Source organism: Lates calcarifer, linkage group LG19, assembly GCF_001640805.2.
Source record: "Lates calcarifer isolate ASB-BC8 linkage group LG19, TLL_Latcal_v3, whole genome shotgun sequence".
Taxonomy (NCBI): Eukaryota; Metazoa; Chordata; class Actinopteri; family Centropomidae; genus Lates; species Lates calcarifer.
Window position 1 is genome coordinate 10,583,582 of NC_066851.1, and position 17,358 is coordinate 10,600,939.

Below are 17,358 nucleotides of genomic sequence, written 5' to 3' on the forward strand. Positions count from 1 at the left end.
TCCTCTGGCTTTCTATCTTACATCACAATGAGGTTCATATCTGGGGCCTTAAGTACCCTGAAACTTGCCATGAAACTTAATAGACAAATTCATGCTTTCCTCAGGATGAACTGTCATCACTTCGGTGAAACCTTTTCATTTAGTGCTGTCCAAATTTCAAACTGTTCAATGCTAATTCAAAACTAATGACATGCCCATTACTTTCACCTGTAACTGTGCTAGCAAATGCCAAAACTATTGTAAATTGTGGCATTTGGACAAAAGTTCAGATGCTGGCATGCTAACTAAAATGTTAGCATGCTAACTAAACTAAGATGGTGAACACGGTAAATCTTAAACCTGCCAATGTGACTAAAGTCTACGTTAGCATGCTTTAGTCGTGTAAAGCTGTTAAAACACCAGTTGGAATGTGATTTATAAAACTACTCTACAACAAATTTTTAGGCAGAACACAGAAGAATCACAGAGTTCAGGGAGTATTTAATTCATTGATCCTTTACCTTTTTGAAAATCAAAACGTAAAAGTTACACAGATATTGGTGATTCAACGATCAGAGATATCAATGTACACCATTGCCAAATGATATATTTCACACCATAAATACTCATAGCACAGAAGCAGGAAATCAGTCACCTGCCCCTGTCTGCAATTTATCATCAAGGGACCAATTCTGACACATTGATGTTCATAAAAACACATACCCGCTTAGTAACCAAAATGGGGGTCACACCCACTGATGGCCAAGTCATGTGGTCAACGTGAAGCATGCTTTACCTTTACAAACAGACCTATGAAGAAAGAATGGGAAGAGAAGATCAGAAACTACAATTACAAATATTTTGGCAGGAGCACTGAGGGAGAAACAGTTTTTGATAAAAACATGGATGGCTCAGGTATATGTCACAGACATGTGAAGATGATAAAGAGCAGAAAGTGTTGAATCAGAGAAATATTGACAATATGATAATGAGGTAGTAGTCAGCAGGGCGCTGCATACTTTATTTTCAATGGTATTTCGGCAACCTACTGTATTGACGCTGATATATTTACACACTTAGACACAGCTTGTAATGTAAGACATGTTATCTTTTCCTTAACACAGTGCCACATTGCTAGGTAAAAAGGAAAAGGGAGATGAGAGGACTCCCATCGTTATGATTCTTATGGCTGATCATTTGGGACACTACAAAATTCTAGTTGTAAAGATTTTCTGCAAAAGTTTTAATTTATACTGCACTTTTATTGAAATGAGCACAAAAGTCTTTTTGCCATTTAAGCAAATCAAATATAGTTCCTCTTCTGATATACGGGATACATGTTTCTGATTAGAGGGCTTTAGAATACTGTATGTTACTTAATAGCGTACAAATTCTCCCAAATCTAAGTAAAAGCATGCTTTTAGCATGGTTTCAGTCAGAATTGGTCCCTGTTGTATTGCACAACAGTAAAATAACTCAAGTTATATTGTCACCCTCTACAGTGGAGCTTGTTAACTGAACACCGGCTAGTTCAAGTTGGGATGATTGGGTGCTGGAGTGGGTAGTCATCCTCCATTACGTGGCCAGTCAGGCTGCTGTAAAAAAGGCATGCCGGCCGCTGGATCAGTGCTAGCCACTGATATCGCAAGCATGGCGGCAACTCTACCCTACTGCAATGTCAGGGATTCCTTTGATCACAGTATCATATTGTTGTGACAGCGCCACAATTTATCACATCACATAAAATCCTTCAGTAGTATAAGCATTCACCTCCAACACATTCTCTCTCACATGGAGACGAGCGGCATGGCTCTGCTGGACTGGACTTAAGTATGTCTTGCACCCGGCGTAATGGACATGTAGCTAAACACAGGGAGAAGGGAGCACAAGATCTCTTTCTCCCACCAGAGATCACACCTTGTACTGACACACTGTTGGGTTGCTGTTACCCTTTGGAGCATGCTGACACTTTGTTTCTTGCATAGCTATTCACATGTGCATGCTTGGGCATCCCGAGCTCTCCTCGCAGATGCCTGCCTGCCTCCTGGCCAGTGGGAAGGGTGTTACTCTGCATTGGCCACTGTGTCAACATGAGGTCAAGAAGAAGTGTTCCACGTGTCTACTGTACTCCTGGAGGGAGGCCGCGCAGACAACAACCTCCTGCTGGGTTAAAAATAAACCCAGTGTGAAGTGCCACCGCTCCGGCCCTGCACCTGCCATTTACCTCCGTTTGGTTGAAGCTCTATAAATGCAGGCACAGCTATTAAAAGATGGGAGGTGTCTAAAATGGTGAGAGCAGATGCTGGGCACCTTGCTCCCTGTGTGTGGGATGACTCTGCCACAGGCTTAAGGGGACCCAAAATAGAGCGGGTTGACATATGGGCCTCTGATTGTTTGAACATGGAATCTCCTGGACTTCTGCCACTCGGCATAAATCCTTTGATACTGCCACACCAAACCCGCTGATCATCTTTCACCTAGCGTGAATCAGGTCATCTGTTTCCATGCCAAGAGGCAATTTCCACAGGCTTAAACAATGACCAAATTTGGGATTCAATGGTGTTGCATGAACAGCACTGACACAAACCACCACAGGAGAGGAGAAACACTGATGTGCAACAGTGGTACAGTGGTGTGTCCCACTGATGGCACTGAGATGCACAGGCATGGTCTATTAGCAACAGCAGCATTGAAAAGCACATGAAAGATAAGAGGTTAAGCCCAGCTTCCCCACAGCTCCCTTTATTGCTGAGTTACTACAGAATAAGACGACTGACTATTGTACCTGCCTATGCTAGTTTAGTTAAACATGGGACCAGCAAAGTCTTCCAGTCTGAGACAGATCCACAAAGATCACACGGCTTACTGCTCTGGAGAGGTATATCCAAGGACATTTAAACTGATAAGAGTTCACATTTAGGTAACAATTTTAGTTCATTTTTTTCCAGGGAGGAGAACAAGAGAAAATGGCCACCAGGTTCACCAGACTTTGAACTGTACACTCAGTCTTCCAATAATAAATATATACAAGTCCTGGACAAGTCCAGGCAAAAACACAACTGTGAGACAAGTGAGTCTGTTTACGGTTGTTGACACCTTTGCTGTCTTCAGAACAAATTTAAGGAACCTTTTTTGTTTTCTGAAAAAAAGAAACCTCTTTACCTTGTCTCTATCAAGAACTGGCAACTACTTATTCTGAAGATGCTGAGGGGCAGAAGGGTCCTTCTTCATATACAGCATTACCACTGACAATTAACAAAAACCAAAAAAATTATTACTGTACATAGTATTTCTTATATATTTTAAATTAATCTGCATCATTTTTATATTTATACTAATAACCAAGTTTTGCATTTGTTCTTTTTTATTTAGTGCCCCAGGGTTCCAGGAGGGGGAGTGAGAGAGGTCGGTCTCTGTCCTGCCTAGCACAGTCAGTGGGGGGTCTCCCTCTCCTGAGTACCCTCAGCCTTGGTTCAAGTCACTTTTCTGTATCGCTAATGCAGCCCTCCTCTGTTTGCCGTGGCCAATCAGCCACCCTCCGATCAGACCTTGGCCTCCAGCATCTCCAGGAAGAGTTTGTGCATGGGGACCTTGCCCTGCACCTTGATGCTGTAAAAGTGCTGCACGGCTTTGGTGGCCGTCTGCCTCAGCAGGGGCAGGGTCATGAGCAGCTTGCCCGCCCGCCTCGGGTCCTCCTGGTGCTGGCTGCTCTCGTAGTCCTGCAGGGCCTCGTGGAGGGCGTCCTGAAGCTTCTGGACCGCCTCCATGTCCTCTATGTGCATGGAGTCTGGACGGGAGCACAGAAAAGGAGTGTGAGGATTGATGGATTTTCAAATTTGAAAAGACCAAAAAAAGTAACTTGTAAGAATTGTAGTTTGCACTTTGAGACACTGGTAATATAACAGGAGTGATGGGAAATGGATTTTTCTAAAACAAAATTAAATCTCATGATTGATCTTTACTGCTCTGTCAGTAGCAGCAAGGTAGAGAACACATTATAAATATAACTCACACCCTGACAAGATAAAGAATAGATCATAAAAAAAGAACATCTGCTTTACTTTATTTATTTATATATTTACTCTTTGGGTGGACTGGGCGGGATATTCATACGGCCCTTGACCACCGAGACTGAAAATCAATGTTATCCTCCAGTAACAATGGCATGAATAGCACCCAATCTCTGCTGAGTAAGTACACATTAAACACCTCTCTGTTCCAAAGGACAGATTGTTTTCGAACAAAAAAAAAAAAAAAAAACAAAGGAAAAAAAAGGGGGCTCCATTAGAGAATTGGACGCCATAAACAGAGCCTGAGATGAATACAACACTTCCTTTCAATTAATTTCCTTCCTTCTCCCTCAGAGGAGTTTCTGACCATCACAGTGAAGGAGAAAACAAATACTAATGGGGCTGTTTTACTGCTCAATGCAACAAGAAAACCAGTTATGTAAATACAGGAATGAAAAACTGAGAATTTTTGTGTTATTTATGTATATTTTGCTTCCTATTTTGTAATGGCAAACAATAAAAACTGGGACTCTCTCTGAGCGTCAGGCGGCCCAAATCTCTCTCTCTCACTTCCTGGCCAGTTTTAGAGCAGTCTACAGTTTCAGTCTGGCTTCTCGCTCCTCTAACGTTTCGCTACAGTTTTTTTTTTTTTTTTTTTTTTTTTAACTGATTCTACTGTACATCATGTTACAGCGCTCCCTCTCTCATTCTCGCCTTTCTCTGCCTCTTGCTTCTATCTCTCGGGCCTCTCTCAGGGACGGTCCGGGGTCGCGCTTTCTCACACTGGTTAACCGGTGTCTGGCACTCCGGAGGCGGCGTGTCATTGGCTGCCTGACTCGTCTCACCTTGGCGATGCATATTTTACCACGCGGGACAATAAAAGGCAAAACAGATTTCAGACTTCGCCCCAAATTCATTGACTGGAACAACTGTATTCCCAAGACCTTGAGACATTTCTCACCCTGACGGTTTTCAAATCCACAGTGGTAAAATGAAGTAGGTCGTTTTGTAAAGTGAATGTGGGAGGGAGGGAGGTGAGAGGAGGAGGATAGAAGAACAAAAGGCAAAAAAAAAAAAAAAAAAATCTCAGATGAGGATGTGGTGTGACATAATTATCTCTTGTTCTTTTCATGGAGGCTGAACTCACAGTCTAACAAGCTGCATTTTTACAAATCAAACTGATATTTTGCTCTGTTTTTCACACTCATAAATACACACATTTTAGCAATGAACCTGATTTGAGCTGTACTATAATGAAATGTTTTCCAGTGACAGGGGAAAAAAGAGGAGAAATTGAAAAGAGAGATAGAGACATCTCAACAGATGGGAGGGAAAAGAGGGCAGGAGACGACGAGCACACTCATCGTAGTCCTTGGAGGAGGGGTGGACTTAAAAAAACAACTTTGAAGAAACAATTTCCTCGCAATCCATCAGTGAGCCCACGTCGATCCGATTGATAAACTGCTAATTACAAAATCAATCGCTATGAATTTTCACAGCTGTCAGACGGAGGGGCTCCCGAGAGAGTGATCTCCCAGAGACCTTGTTCTAACGTTCCGGACACCCTCCACCTCCTCCTCCTCCCCTTCTCTCTCTCCCACACCCCACCTCCCTACCAGAGGCTCTGTTGTCTGAAAGCAAAGCCCCACCATCAGCATTTTCATTTTTCAGCCCCGGACAAAACAAGGGAAAGGCGGCCCGGTGACCCAGGCGTGCATTGATCAGAGCGGGACAGGTCCTGCCTCCTCAAAAGGAGCCTGTCAATAGTGGCGTGCCGTCTTCGCATTGGAACAAACGAGGCCTATCACTCCCTGATACTCATTCCATTCGACTTAACACATTTTATTGACAGCCCCTGCGCTCCTAATGAAATGCTAAATTTATCTCCCGTGGCTGCTGTGCCCTGCAGCTACTGTTATGGAGATAGAGAAAAAGGGGAGAGAGAGCGCTGGAGAAATACCACAACATGGAAGGTGTTCAATTAAAAAAGCTCACTCCTCCATCCCTCTTTTTCCTGTGCCCTGCCCTTATCTTCCCTCCATCTCTCCATCTCATGCTCCAAACTAAAGGTTACACTGAGAAACTCCTGAAAAACTAAGAAATGTCATTTCTGAAACTGTGTTAGACAATACCTCACTGTTTCTGGATATTACACTGTATAGCCTGCATTACTCAGAGGTCCAGTCAGGAAGTGAAATATTCTGAGAGTAATGAACCTGAAGGGTGTCTCAGCAACGTTTTTGTCTACAGTCACTACAGATTTTAATAAATACATTAATATTGTCAGTATATTTTTCATATATTGTATGACTATTAATACATGTAATAATCTATATTGTTCCTGTATTGTATTGTAATATATATTGTTGATACAGTATATAAAATTGCTTAATTCTTTTAGCTTCCTCTTGGTTGGTTTTAGGTCAAAAGTGCATTTTACTTTAGGATTAGATTTTTGTTGTGAAGAAATTCCATTAAGAAAATTGAATTTTCAACATTTTTTTGTTATGTGATATAATTATGTGTTTTATTAAGCTAATACAACATCTAATTTATCCATTATCTGTAATACTGTATCATTTATCAGAAAAAATATAGTGGAACTAAGTAGTTTTTAATATAAACATAAATTAAATTATGGTGTAATATCTAGCAAAGTAACTCTACAAAAAGTATATGTAATCAAAACAAATAACAGATTTGTGCCTCTAATAGTGATTCTAAATTTAGATTCAAATGTTGTTAAAATAAATTGTTTACATACTAGGTTAATTAGTTTTTTTCCTAAATTACACTAACAGTGATTTTTCCTGTGTCTTTATATCATTAGCACAATTTTGACATTGTTGTTGTGCAATACTAAAATGTTTAAAATAATACTGTTTTAAAAATCATTTCATGGAATAAATAATTCAATTTCTTCTCTGAAATCACAATTATTTTTGTTTTTTCTGATGCTTATAAAAAACCTAGTATTAATTGAAATGCACATGCAATTTGCTTCAACAAAAAATCATGACACCTGAATGTCATTTATGATGTGTCAGTGTGTGGAGGATGCCCCACCTGAGTTGGCGAGAGCGATGGCCTTGAGGGTGACAAACTCCTCCTTCTCCACTTTGAGCTTCTTGTATTTGCGGACCAGCTGCAGGATGGACACGTAGAGGTCAAGCAGGCCTGTCAGCCGTGAGTGCTCCTCGTCCATGATGTAGTCCTCGGCGTACACCAGCTCGTCCTCGTACGGCAGCGAGCGGAACACGATGCTGAGGATGAGGATCTCCATCCAGGCGCTCTGCAGTAGACTCATCTGGTCTCCCAGTGAGAGAGTGGAAAAGCCTGGAGGGGCGGAGGAGGAAACTGTGTGAGGACGGAATGACTACATGATAATGTAGAAAGAAATGGAGCCAGTCTGCGATTATGCATTTCTGTTCAAATCCCCCCCAAAAAAAAGAATAAATAAAAGCATATTGTTCCTCTTCAATGACCCAGCCAGAAGTCTTCTTTTGTCAGAGGGATTCAAGAAGTAAAAGAGAGGTGAATGAAAAGAAAAACAAACAGCACTTAAGTTAACCAAACATGACTTGTCGAGCCCTGGTAGCCTGGAGTACAGGCTGAGGTACATGTTAGCGAGTGGTGTTTAATTTTAAATGCACAGTGGACGGTCCTCTTTGAAGCCTGTGTCAGAGCACTTGAGTGGGCTTTACTGTAAGTGAGGACAGTAAATCGGTGCAAAGGTCTGGGATACACAAAGCCATGTGGTTACCCCTTGTATCCTGTCACACTTCTATTGGTGTGAGGGGGATTAGCACCGAGACACATTCTCATTGGAGGGGTTGAGGACATGACATGTACTGTGTATCAGGAGGAGGTGATGAGAGGACGTACACAGACACACAGAAACACACACACACACTCACACACCTGCACAGATACGCAAACATGTGCCAACCAGGAAAACAAACAGACACACATGGGCACACGCAGATCATGACACCTACACATATGCACATAAATCCATATACATGAAAGAACACACACGCACACAGATATAGGATGCTGAGGTCACATGGTTGAAGCCCGGCCTGAAGACCTGCTTAAATCCAGGGCCTCATTCTTCAACAGCAGCTGGATGAGCTGAAATTGGCCCGGGCACATCAAACCACTGTCATTTCCCCTTCAACACCTCTACATATGCTCAGAATAGAACATTAAATAAAACAAACTGCTAGATCCCCCAAAGATGAGGTGTGAGAAACTCAAACAAATTAAAGAGGCAGAAAGAGGAAAGAAGAGAGAGCGAGGGGCAGATAGCCAGATAGCTATCTCATCCCTTTTCCCTTCGTACTACCCTTCAGCTGTCAATAAACTGCGTGAACCTCCACCACCAGCCACCCCCCATAACCCCCCACAGCCTCCACTTTTCCCCCTCCATCTCCCACCTCCCCTCCCCCCCGCACACTGTGCCTGCAGGCGGCCCATTCTGACAGCATATTAGGCTCTTCAGCTCCGCCCCTGATTAATATGATTGCTTTTACAAGTTTGCTGTCGCCACGCTACCTGCCACCGCGTGATTAAGAGGCGATAGATTACAGTATTGACCAGGGCGCCCGCCACACCTACGTCCCGCGTTTTCCCTTAAATATAAATGATCTCACTGGGGTGCAGCCACCAGCCCTGATGTTTATCTCCTCCTGCCAGGACACTGTGAACACACACACACACATACATACACATGTCTGGGTTGAGGAGAATAAGAGACTTGATGAGGTAGCGTGAGAGAAAGTGAAAAAGAAACAGGACCGAGAGGGAGAGAGAGAGAGACAGGCAGAGAGAAAAGAAGAGCCAGTGAGAGTAGAACCTGAGTGTTCAATTTCCCTTATCGTGGTGATGACCACTGCAGGGGAAGAGCTGGAGGATACATTAATTAACAGATTGTGATCGGAATGTGAGGGCCTTCACATTTTGAAGGGGAATCAATAGTCAGTAGAATAGAGTGCTAACAGAAAGGTGCTGGTGCCCGACTGGACTGGTCAGAGGTCTGAAGAGTCCAAATTAGACCCAACAAAGCAAACTGCCGAAAGCACTCAAAACACTTAGCTATTATCAGCGGAGGCAATAAACCATATTTTGTAAAGGCCTGTGCCATTACACATATCCAGGTGGAATCTTAAAATCTTTTGTTGTGTTATTTCCTTGTCTGCATACGTGGCCATTAAGTTGGACAGAATGTGGACTGGCCGGAGGGAAATTGTCATGCAAGCATGGACGCGGTCTTGATTGCCGCATCAGGTTGGCATCACAATCACAGGCGAGGCTTTGTCTAGCCTTTTAATGCCAAGGAGGACTGAAGCGTAACTAAAGCGCTGCTCCCAATGTGACAGCCCGTGTGAAGGCCTTGTTCAGGGCTTGTTGGAGAGGCTTTAGAGTTGTTCTGATATAGCAGACACCTCTCAGCCATATGCACACATGCAGCCCAGCAGCCTACAATTACCTTTGACGCTAAAAGTCCTTGAATTTAATCCAGTGTTGTGAGATGGAGAGGTGGTGTTTTTCCCCTGCTCCATCCCCTCTCTTCAGGGCCTAAATTATCGCTCCAAATGGGATCTCGTGTCGTTGCCTCGCCTTTTTCCACTCAATTTAATCGAGTAATGAAGTGACTTCCCGACTCCGCAGGTCACACGGCGCTCCGGCCGCCACACTCTGAAGGTGGCCCGGTTAAGTGCCGTCGGAGTGGGTGATTTCCTCTAATGAAATATCAATATTTACATCTTCATTTCCAGCCCACTGCCTTGGCGGGGTTTGACCAAACATGACACAATATTGACCAAATCAGAGAGGCCTGTCTGCGCACTTGAAGGGCCTTTTCCACTCCACTGCTGAGTGCACCGGCAGATATCTGTCTGAAAGTCTTTGTGGCAGGGATACAGAGATAATAACAATGCAGAGTTTTTCTTTGTTTACTTTCACTTAAGCACCCCACTTATATAGGAATCACACATTTATTTTTTAAGGGGATTTTCACTTTCAAAATTCCCAGATGTGACATATTTTATCCTCCGTGAGCATCACTGAGATTCAGTTCAATCTACACAGAGGAACAAAAATAAATATAGATGACAGAGAAGGAGCGCTACAGAGCCCAAGTGACCACTAACTGTATCAGCACACCATCATTCATAGCTCAAAGGGTGAAAACAAGACCAGTAAAGACCAACAACAGAAGCCAAAACCATCATCTCTTCCTTTATCTCCCCAAAAGCCCTCGGCTGTTGGCAGGAGGGGGCAGCCCAGACCCACAGACGGCTGCCTCAAACCCCTCGTAGAGATTAATCAGTGCACCGTTTCATCTGCCAGAGCACAGGACGGTCCAAAATGAAATGCTGGAGATTTCTGTTGAGCTGGAGTTCATATTCTATTAATTTATTATTGTTTCCCTCTCCCCGAGGGCCATTAGCACGGGTAATAAAAAGAGATGTAATTACGAGGCACGGTGGCCCCCTCCAGCTGCAGCCCCCTCGTAACTCACCCTCAATCAGACAACAGAGCAGACAGAGGGAGGGAGAGAGGAAGGGAAAAAATGGCAAGACAGAGAGAGAGAGGGAGAGAAATGGAGGATAAAAGAGAAGAGAAGATATGAGCCAGAGAGGAGGGAGATAAGAGAAAGAGAAAGGGAGTCGAAAGGGGGCTGGAGAAGGAGAGGGACAGAGAGGGAAAGAGAGAGAGAGAGAGAGAGAGGAAAGAGAGTAATTCTGGCTGGACGGGGGTTGATCTATCATGGCCAGCTATCAGAAGGACAAGCAGGCCCTGAAGACTTCTGCCCAGAGGCAATCTCACCTCAGCCAAGTCAAGTGCTCTCCGGGCTCCAGTTGGAGTAAAACTGCCCCTAACAGGACCCCAGAGGTTCAGCACGTCTTCTTTTTTTCAAACCTCAAACTGAACTGAGCGATCATGCTGCCATAAGCTTATTCTATATCAAAGCTTTTTATTTTAGATAGCACTTAAGATAGGGCAGAAAAAAATGTATGCACCTTTGATTTGTATAGATTCCTCTGATCTGGCAGAGTGACACGCTACGGTGTTAAGATGTATAACCAATACAGGAATGAATGGCAATTTAAAGCCGCTTCATAATGGGCTGTGTGTGTGTGTGTGTGTGTGTGTGTGCGGACAGGCTCGTTTGTGTGGTTCTGTGTGTGTGTGTATGTGTAACTTGCAGCTGCCGACCATGATTCTTCTTGAATTTACATGACAGCATCAGGAGGACCCAATCAATAGCAGCTTGGTAATAAATTGCTGCGCTTGACATAAATAATTTGACCTGAAGTCCAGCCACATGTACAACACAAACAGCTCAGCTTGCTGCGAGCTTTCCCTGGACACTGATTTGATGACACAAAGGCTGTTTTTATATTGGATGCAATCATGTCAATACAAACTGAACTGACTCTGTGAAAAAGAGGTTGATGGATGAAAATTAATCTTGTTTTTTTTCCCCCCCCAGCTCCAGCAGCTCGCTTTCAGGAGAGTCAGCTATCTTGGCTTCTTTTGACACGATAACCAGCCCATTATCCCATTGTAAGTAGCAGGGGAATGGGTGATTTGACCAGTAGCCTGTGAACGTTATGAGGTTGAAGAACGTCAAATACAGTAATCCCCTTGTTTTAATCTGCACCCTATGACCTCCTGACCCTAGCAGGAAAGTCTTTAGTCCTCCCCAGGGTCTCACTGCCCAATACTGACTGTTACGTATCTCTGTTTAGCGGCAAAGACCAGGACGAATCAGGCTTTAATCATTGCCATAATTACACATAATTTATCTCCGCTGCCATCAAGCAACATTGCTTAATGAGGGATGGCGCTTGGCTGACGATCACTTAAAGGCACATAAGCATATAGGATTTCCTACTGAGAAATTTATATCAAATATTATATTCTAAATGCATGATACAGTTTCAGAATTTATACATATTTTTACAGATTCAACTTGGTGACAATATGAACAGTGCACACACACATAACTGTGATGCTGGATGTACCTGCTCATATGTCACAGTAACTAAACAAAGCCCTCCCCCCACCCTGTCTGGCAAATGTCCCCTTCCTGGCCCTGCACACTCCTGACTGCCTGTCTGCCTCCGATACGTCCCCATCTCAATCTCCCTGCAGCCTTTCCGCCTTCCTCCCGCTCTCCTGCCTGCGTTTGGGCCTCAGCATCCACCTGATTGTTCAATCTATCTTTATCTCTCGTGTTGAAGCCTACGTCAGAGGGTAAATTGAATATACTAAGAGCTGTCTGTTGGTGTCTATATTTAATAAAGTGCACTGATGAGGTGCTGATTTATTGCCGGGCAGTATTCACACTCTATTACAAGGAGATTACGCAGCTTGAGTGGGATCAGGCTGGCAACACAGTAAGTAGATTTCACAATTTAATGGCAAAGAGAAAACAGGAGCCCGGAGGGGGCTGGAGGAGGGTGGGCTGATAGCTGGGTGGGTGGGTGATTATGGTGGAGGGTTGAGCTGACACAAACACGACAACATACAAGAGGTGCGATCTCTTTTTAACATCGCTGCCTCCTTGCTAACAACTAACACGGCGGGTGGCTGTCTGTCAAATGCGGAGCTGATGAGCTGGAATCCAATAACAGCACAGATGATGAATATTCCCAAAACACCAGTAATGAACAGAACAATGCAAACAAGCCTGATTCATTAGATTAATCTGGTCTGAATCTAATACCAAAAAATGCAGTAACATACTAGAAGGATGTCACAACTGTGTAGGAAATTCATTTCTTAACATTATAAAGAACTTCAGACACAGAGTATAAATTAAAATGTTGTTTAAATATTTTACATTCTAGTGTTGACATGCCAGAGCAAAAATATATTTTACTGTGTAGAAGCAAAGCAGCAGCAGCAGCAGAGTGTCAATGTTTACTTGGCCCCTCACCCTTCAGAGAATTCCCAGCTGAAAACACTCTGGTCTGGGAAGCTGGGATGGGAGCTGACAAACACCAAACAACGAGCACCTCTTGAATAAGCAGCATGCATGGCAGTTTTTACATATGAACATATGACATTCCCACTGCGGGTGGGAAGGCGTGTGGGGTGGCACAGGACTACAGGGGGTCAAACTAGTATTCTGTCACTCCTGAAGAAGGTAGTGGTGTCACAGCGGTAAACAGGTTCTAGTGCACTGAAGCTGTCAGTATACTTAGTTCCTCCCTAAACCTCTCCGACAGACTGAAATGCAGCTTTGTGGGATGGAAAGGGGCCAGAGGGGTGGACAGTGGGCTGCTATGTGTGTCAAAGGTTGTTAGCACCTTAGGAGCAACAAGCCATCTGTCAGCATCCCCCTAACACTGCTTCTAATGACCCTGCACCCCCCTCAGGCAACAGCCGTGTTAGACTCTGCTTCGTGGTGCTATTTGGAGCAGTGACACTAGTGTCCAAAAGCTCCGCAGTGATTATCAATTAATCAAAGGCAGATTCTGAATGAGGGCAAGGCTGCGGTCTGGCAATGGCAAACCTGTGAAAAGGCTCTTGATATGTGACACCATCCCTCAATATCTACCTCATTAAACTAAGGTATCAAGTACATCTGATCTGATTGTGTTTTTATTTCAATTAAAATCTTAAAAATACCCGTAAGACCCAAAAAGCACTTCATGGATTCAAACCGACCTTCCATGTTATGCTAAATAGAGCCGAGATGACAAAGTTGACATTGGACCCTGTAAGGCAAAGATACCATCTACACTAATGATAGAGCTTTGATATCCTCCTATTGCCCTCCAATTAAAACTCAATAGGGCCACTCTACTCCACATTATGCCACTTTGAAACGCATTTTCAAATGTTAGCTGAGAATATGGGAAATTTAAAAATCAATTGGGAGAAGGTAAGTGCCAATTTTTGTGACATTTAAATTGTTACATTTGGACTTTAGTTATTGGCCCATCTGTCAATGGCCTAATCAATGTGGTCTACTTCATAATGAACTGTTAATCTTTTTAATTCCATTGCCTAAGGCTGCAAAAATCTATCACAATGCAATCAGCAGTTTTTTTTCCTCCCCATTCTTTCTTGTCCCGGAGAGGATGGAGGGAGAAATATGGTAGGAGCAGGAGCACGGTAGGCTGCCCTGGGGTACCGTTGGTGCATAGAGTGTTAGAGCACGGAGTCTCGCTCAACCAGTGAACCGTCTCTGATCAGGTTCAGCCATGTACAACTCAATTATGCAGCCATTTCATGGCCAGAGGACACCCACTGTCCTAATACAGACCCCACCAAAGGGACCCACACAAACCAAGCACTGTGCTAAAGTGGAAGTCTTTATTTTGTCAAATTGTCTTTAAAAAGAACATGTGTGATCCTATGATAAAAGTTAAAAAGTGGCCAAACATAAAACAAAAGCACAAGTATGTGTGTGTGTGTTTTTACAGAGGTGGATCAGAATAAGCTGCTTAAATTCCATCATCTTGCAGGTGCTGCTCGTTGTCGAGCGCCACTCATTCAGTTCCAGGTATTCGCTCACAGTTGGAACAGGCTTACTGCCTCGGGTTTTGGGTTAAATGATCATTATCGACGCATTTGGAATGACAAGTACTCTGCCGCAATCTGTGGGGCAAATCCCATTAACATTATGAATCTATCCACTGTACAATACGTGTTAGTATAATCTGATTAACAGGGCTTCAGCACTATGACACATAAAATCCGAGCTAGAGTGTACACATATTAAAATGATGATGCACTTCAGGATGTGATTTAAAACCTTTAAAACCTACTGTATATTAGATAGTTTGGTAAGACTATGGTTAATATAGAAATAACATCTTCACAAATGGTGCATAGTACACAAATGTTACCTACAGCTAATTCAGGTTACTCAGTGGCTTTATATTTTTCCACAGTAAAATAAAAAAGATAACAGACACTCTTTCTACTGCATCTGTATGTGCAGTATATGTGTCTTAGTAAGTGATGCCTCCATGCCTGAACAGTCTTTACTCAGCAGCCAGCGTGGGAATGTTGCCATTTTTGTGCATGTGTGCAACGCCGGCGTAATTTTTGGGTCACAATGATGAGAGTGTGTTATCGGGTCAGTTGTGATCCAGTCCTGAGTAAGCTCCTTGGTTAAACTCTCAGTCTGCTGACCATGCAGGGCCCGTGTGGAGTGATCCAAACCATTTAGACGCGTAAGGGGCCGAGGCTGAGGCCAGGGGCTGGGAGCATATCCATCTCTAATCTCCTTACTATCAGATCTGTACCTGATTAATACCCCTCCTTCTGAGAAGTACTCTAATACCTTTTCAGAACAAAATGCACCTGTCTGAGGTCAGCTAAGTCCACGTCACTTTACTGAATATAAATGATCCTCCGCAGTCTATGAATGGGGATTGAAATTTATTTCCTGAAATGATGCTAACATACGCACACACTTAAATGTTTGTGTGAGTGGCGGACAGTGTGTGTATGCATCAATTCTGTAGTGATGTCGCACATTTCCTGCGTGCTGACAGCTGTGTGCCTGCCCAAGTTATGCTGATGAGCAGAGGAGGTTATGGAGGTGCCGCTGAGGGACACTTTCATTTAGTTTGTTACCCCTCCATGCCTACAGCACTGTAATGTTATAGAGTTATGGGGGTCAAGCTCAAGATCAAGGAGAATCTGCCTTGGTTGCAAAAAAAGGAGCAGCTAAACAATGTGTTCTCTGTCAAAATCAGAGGAAAACTCTTGAAGGAAGCAAAATCTCTGCTGACGTGAGGCACTGTATCCTTAATTCAACAGCCTCTTATAACCTAACACCTCGTCTATCAGAATGTCTATGGGGCAAGGAAGAAACATGATTATGCCCATCAATAATTCAATGTGTGTGTGCTTGCGCCTGTGTGCGTTCATGTGTGCATATGTGTGTGTGTGTGTGTGTGTGTGTGTGAGATATGATGTCTTGTTTGATTGGGCAGGTCCCCAACTTTGCTCTAAATCTCCCTGGTGATTACAACATACATTGGCACCGGGTGTGTTTCCCCCTCTCCATTCAATGCAGGGATTTTAGATGCACTCTATTGATTTGTTTCTCGCACAGCTATGTCCATTTTGCACCCCCTCCATCCTCCACACACCCTGAGGCTGTATGAGCTGCTGTCATTAATTATCTATGTGTGTGTGTGTGTGTTTTTTGTGTGTGTGAGACAGGAGGTGGAGAAAGATAGAGAAAAATAAAAATGGGATAAAAAAGTGCCTTAAAATAAAACTGAGCAGAAAGGTTGGAGAAAAATAGAAGGAAGCAAAAATAATATTTATTTATTTTATTTTTTTTTTACCTGGGATGTGTTTAGCCCAGCCAATGATGACCACCAGCTCGCGGTCAGCCAGGTCGCACAGCGTGGTCAGAGCCTTGATGTCGCTCTCCGGCATGGTGGGGTCAGGCATGGCATAGATCTTCTCTGGCTCTGCCACCAACAGGTGAGACACTATCTTTGTGACTGAGGATAGAGGAGGAAGGGGGGGGGTGTCAAAGCAAAACAGAGGTCAAAGGTTATATCACTGCAAAGCTCAGCTGAAGCACAAAGATGCACAGCACTGATAAAAATTGTACATCGGTGAAATATCCTACACACCAGTGGTGGCCTCACTTTGACTGTTTCTTTCTCTTTCTCATTATGCAAACTAATGGATGGAACCTGAATTTGTATGAGTGAAATGTAGGCACTGAAAGCTCTTATCCCTACAGAATGCACGCCAGTGGGGGGAAAAAAAAAATATGTGAGAAAATGTATCCTGGAGCACTCTGTCGTTTTATATCGGTCATCAGCTCTGAGATTTATCGTAATTCAGCTCTGACCGGAACAATACCTGGCCCACATTTATGACCAAAGACCTCTCAACTGTCCAAACATGGGGGAGAGACAAGGGGGGGGGGGGGTGTGAGTCTGGCCTAGAATTCTTGCCTCAGTTTTACCTGCGTGCTGGCCTGGCAGAGGAGGGGCGACGGAGGAGGGAGACAGTGGGCTAGTGATGGAGCAGTACTCACGAGGCTTTTTGGTTGGAGGGGGGAGCGTCAAGCCCAGGTATGGGTTGTTTTCTGTGTCCAACCTCCGCTTGTACTTCTGTCTGCCCCCTCGCACACGGTCCAGACGAACCCCTGCGTTAGAAACGACAAGAGAACACAAAATGAAGAGAGCGGTTTTTTTTTTGGACATGGATTTTAGGGGATATCGAACACATGATTAGATTAGAAGATTAACAAGGTGAAAAAAGGCAGATCAATCATTTAAGACATAAGGTGATACAGTAGTAAAGAAACAAAGATATGCAAAAGAAATCCTTTACCTACATGTAAAATGTAGAATGATGATCA

At 43.6% G+C, this 17,358-nt stretch overlaps 1 protein-coding gene across 7 annotated transcripts in view; it reads right to left on the reverse strand.

The window, feature by feature from the left end:
• Positions 1-460: 460 nt before the first annotated feature.
• esrrb (estrogen-related receptor beta) overlaps positions 461-17,358 on the reverse strand; it is a 47,058-nt gene continuing 30,160 nt past the window's right edge. For 5 of the 7 annotated variants that reach the window (XM_051078246.1, XM_051078245.1, XM_051078244.1 and 2 more), the window contains 4 exons: positions 16,960-17,142; positions 16,322-16,483; positions 7,056-7,325; positions 461-3,766 (listed from right to left, as the gene is read on the reverse strand). In XM_051078246.1, coding sequence (XP_050934203.1) covers positions 3,522-3,766; positions 7,056-7,325; positions 16,322-16,483; positions 16,960-17,142 — 860 coding nt within the window. In that variant the 3' untranslated portion in view covers positions 461-3,521. The remainder of the gene's footprint in view (positions 3,767-7,055; positions 7,326-16,321; positions 16,484-16,959; positions 17,143-17,358) is intronic. The other 2 variants (XM_018690266.2, XM_018690267.2) reach the window with 1 other exon arrangement.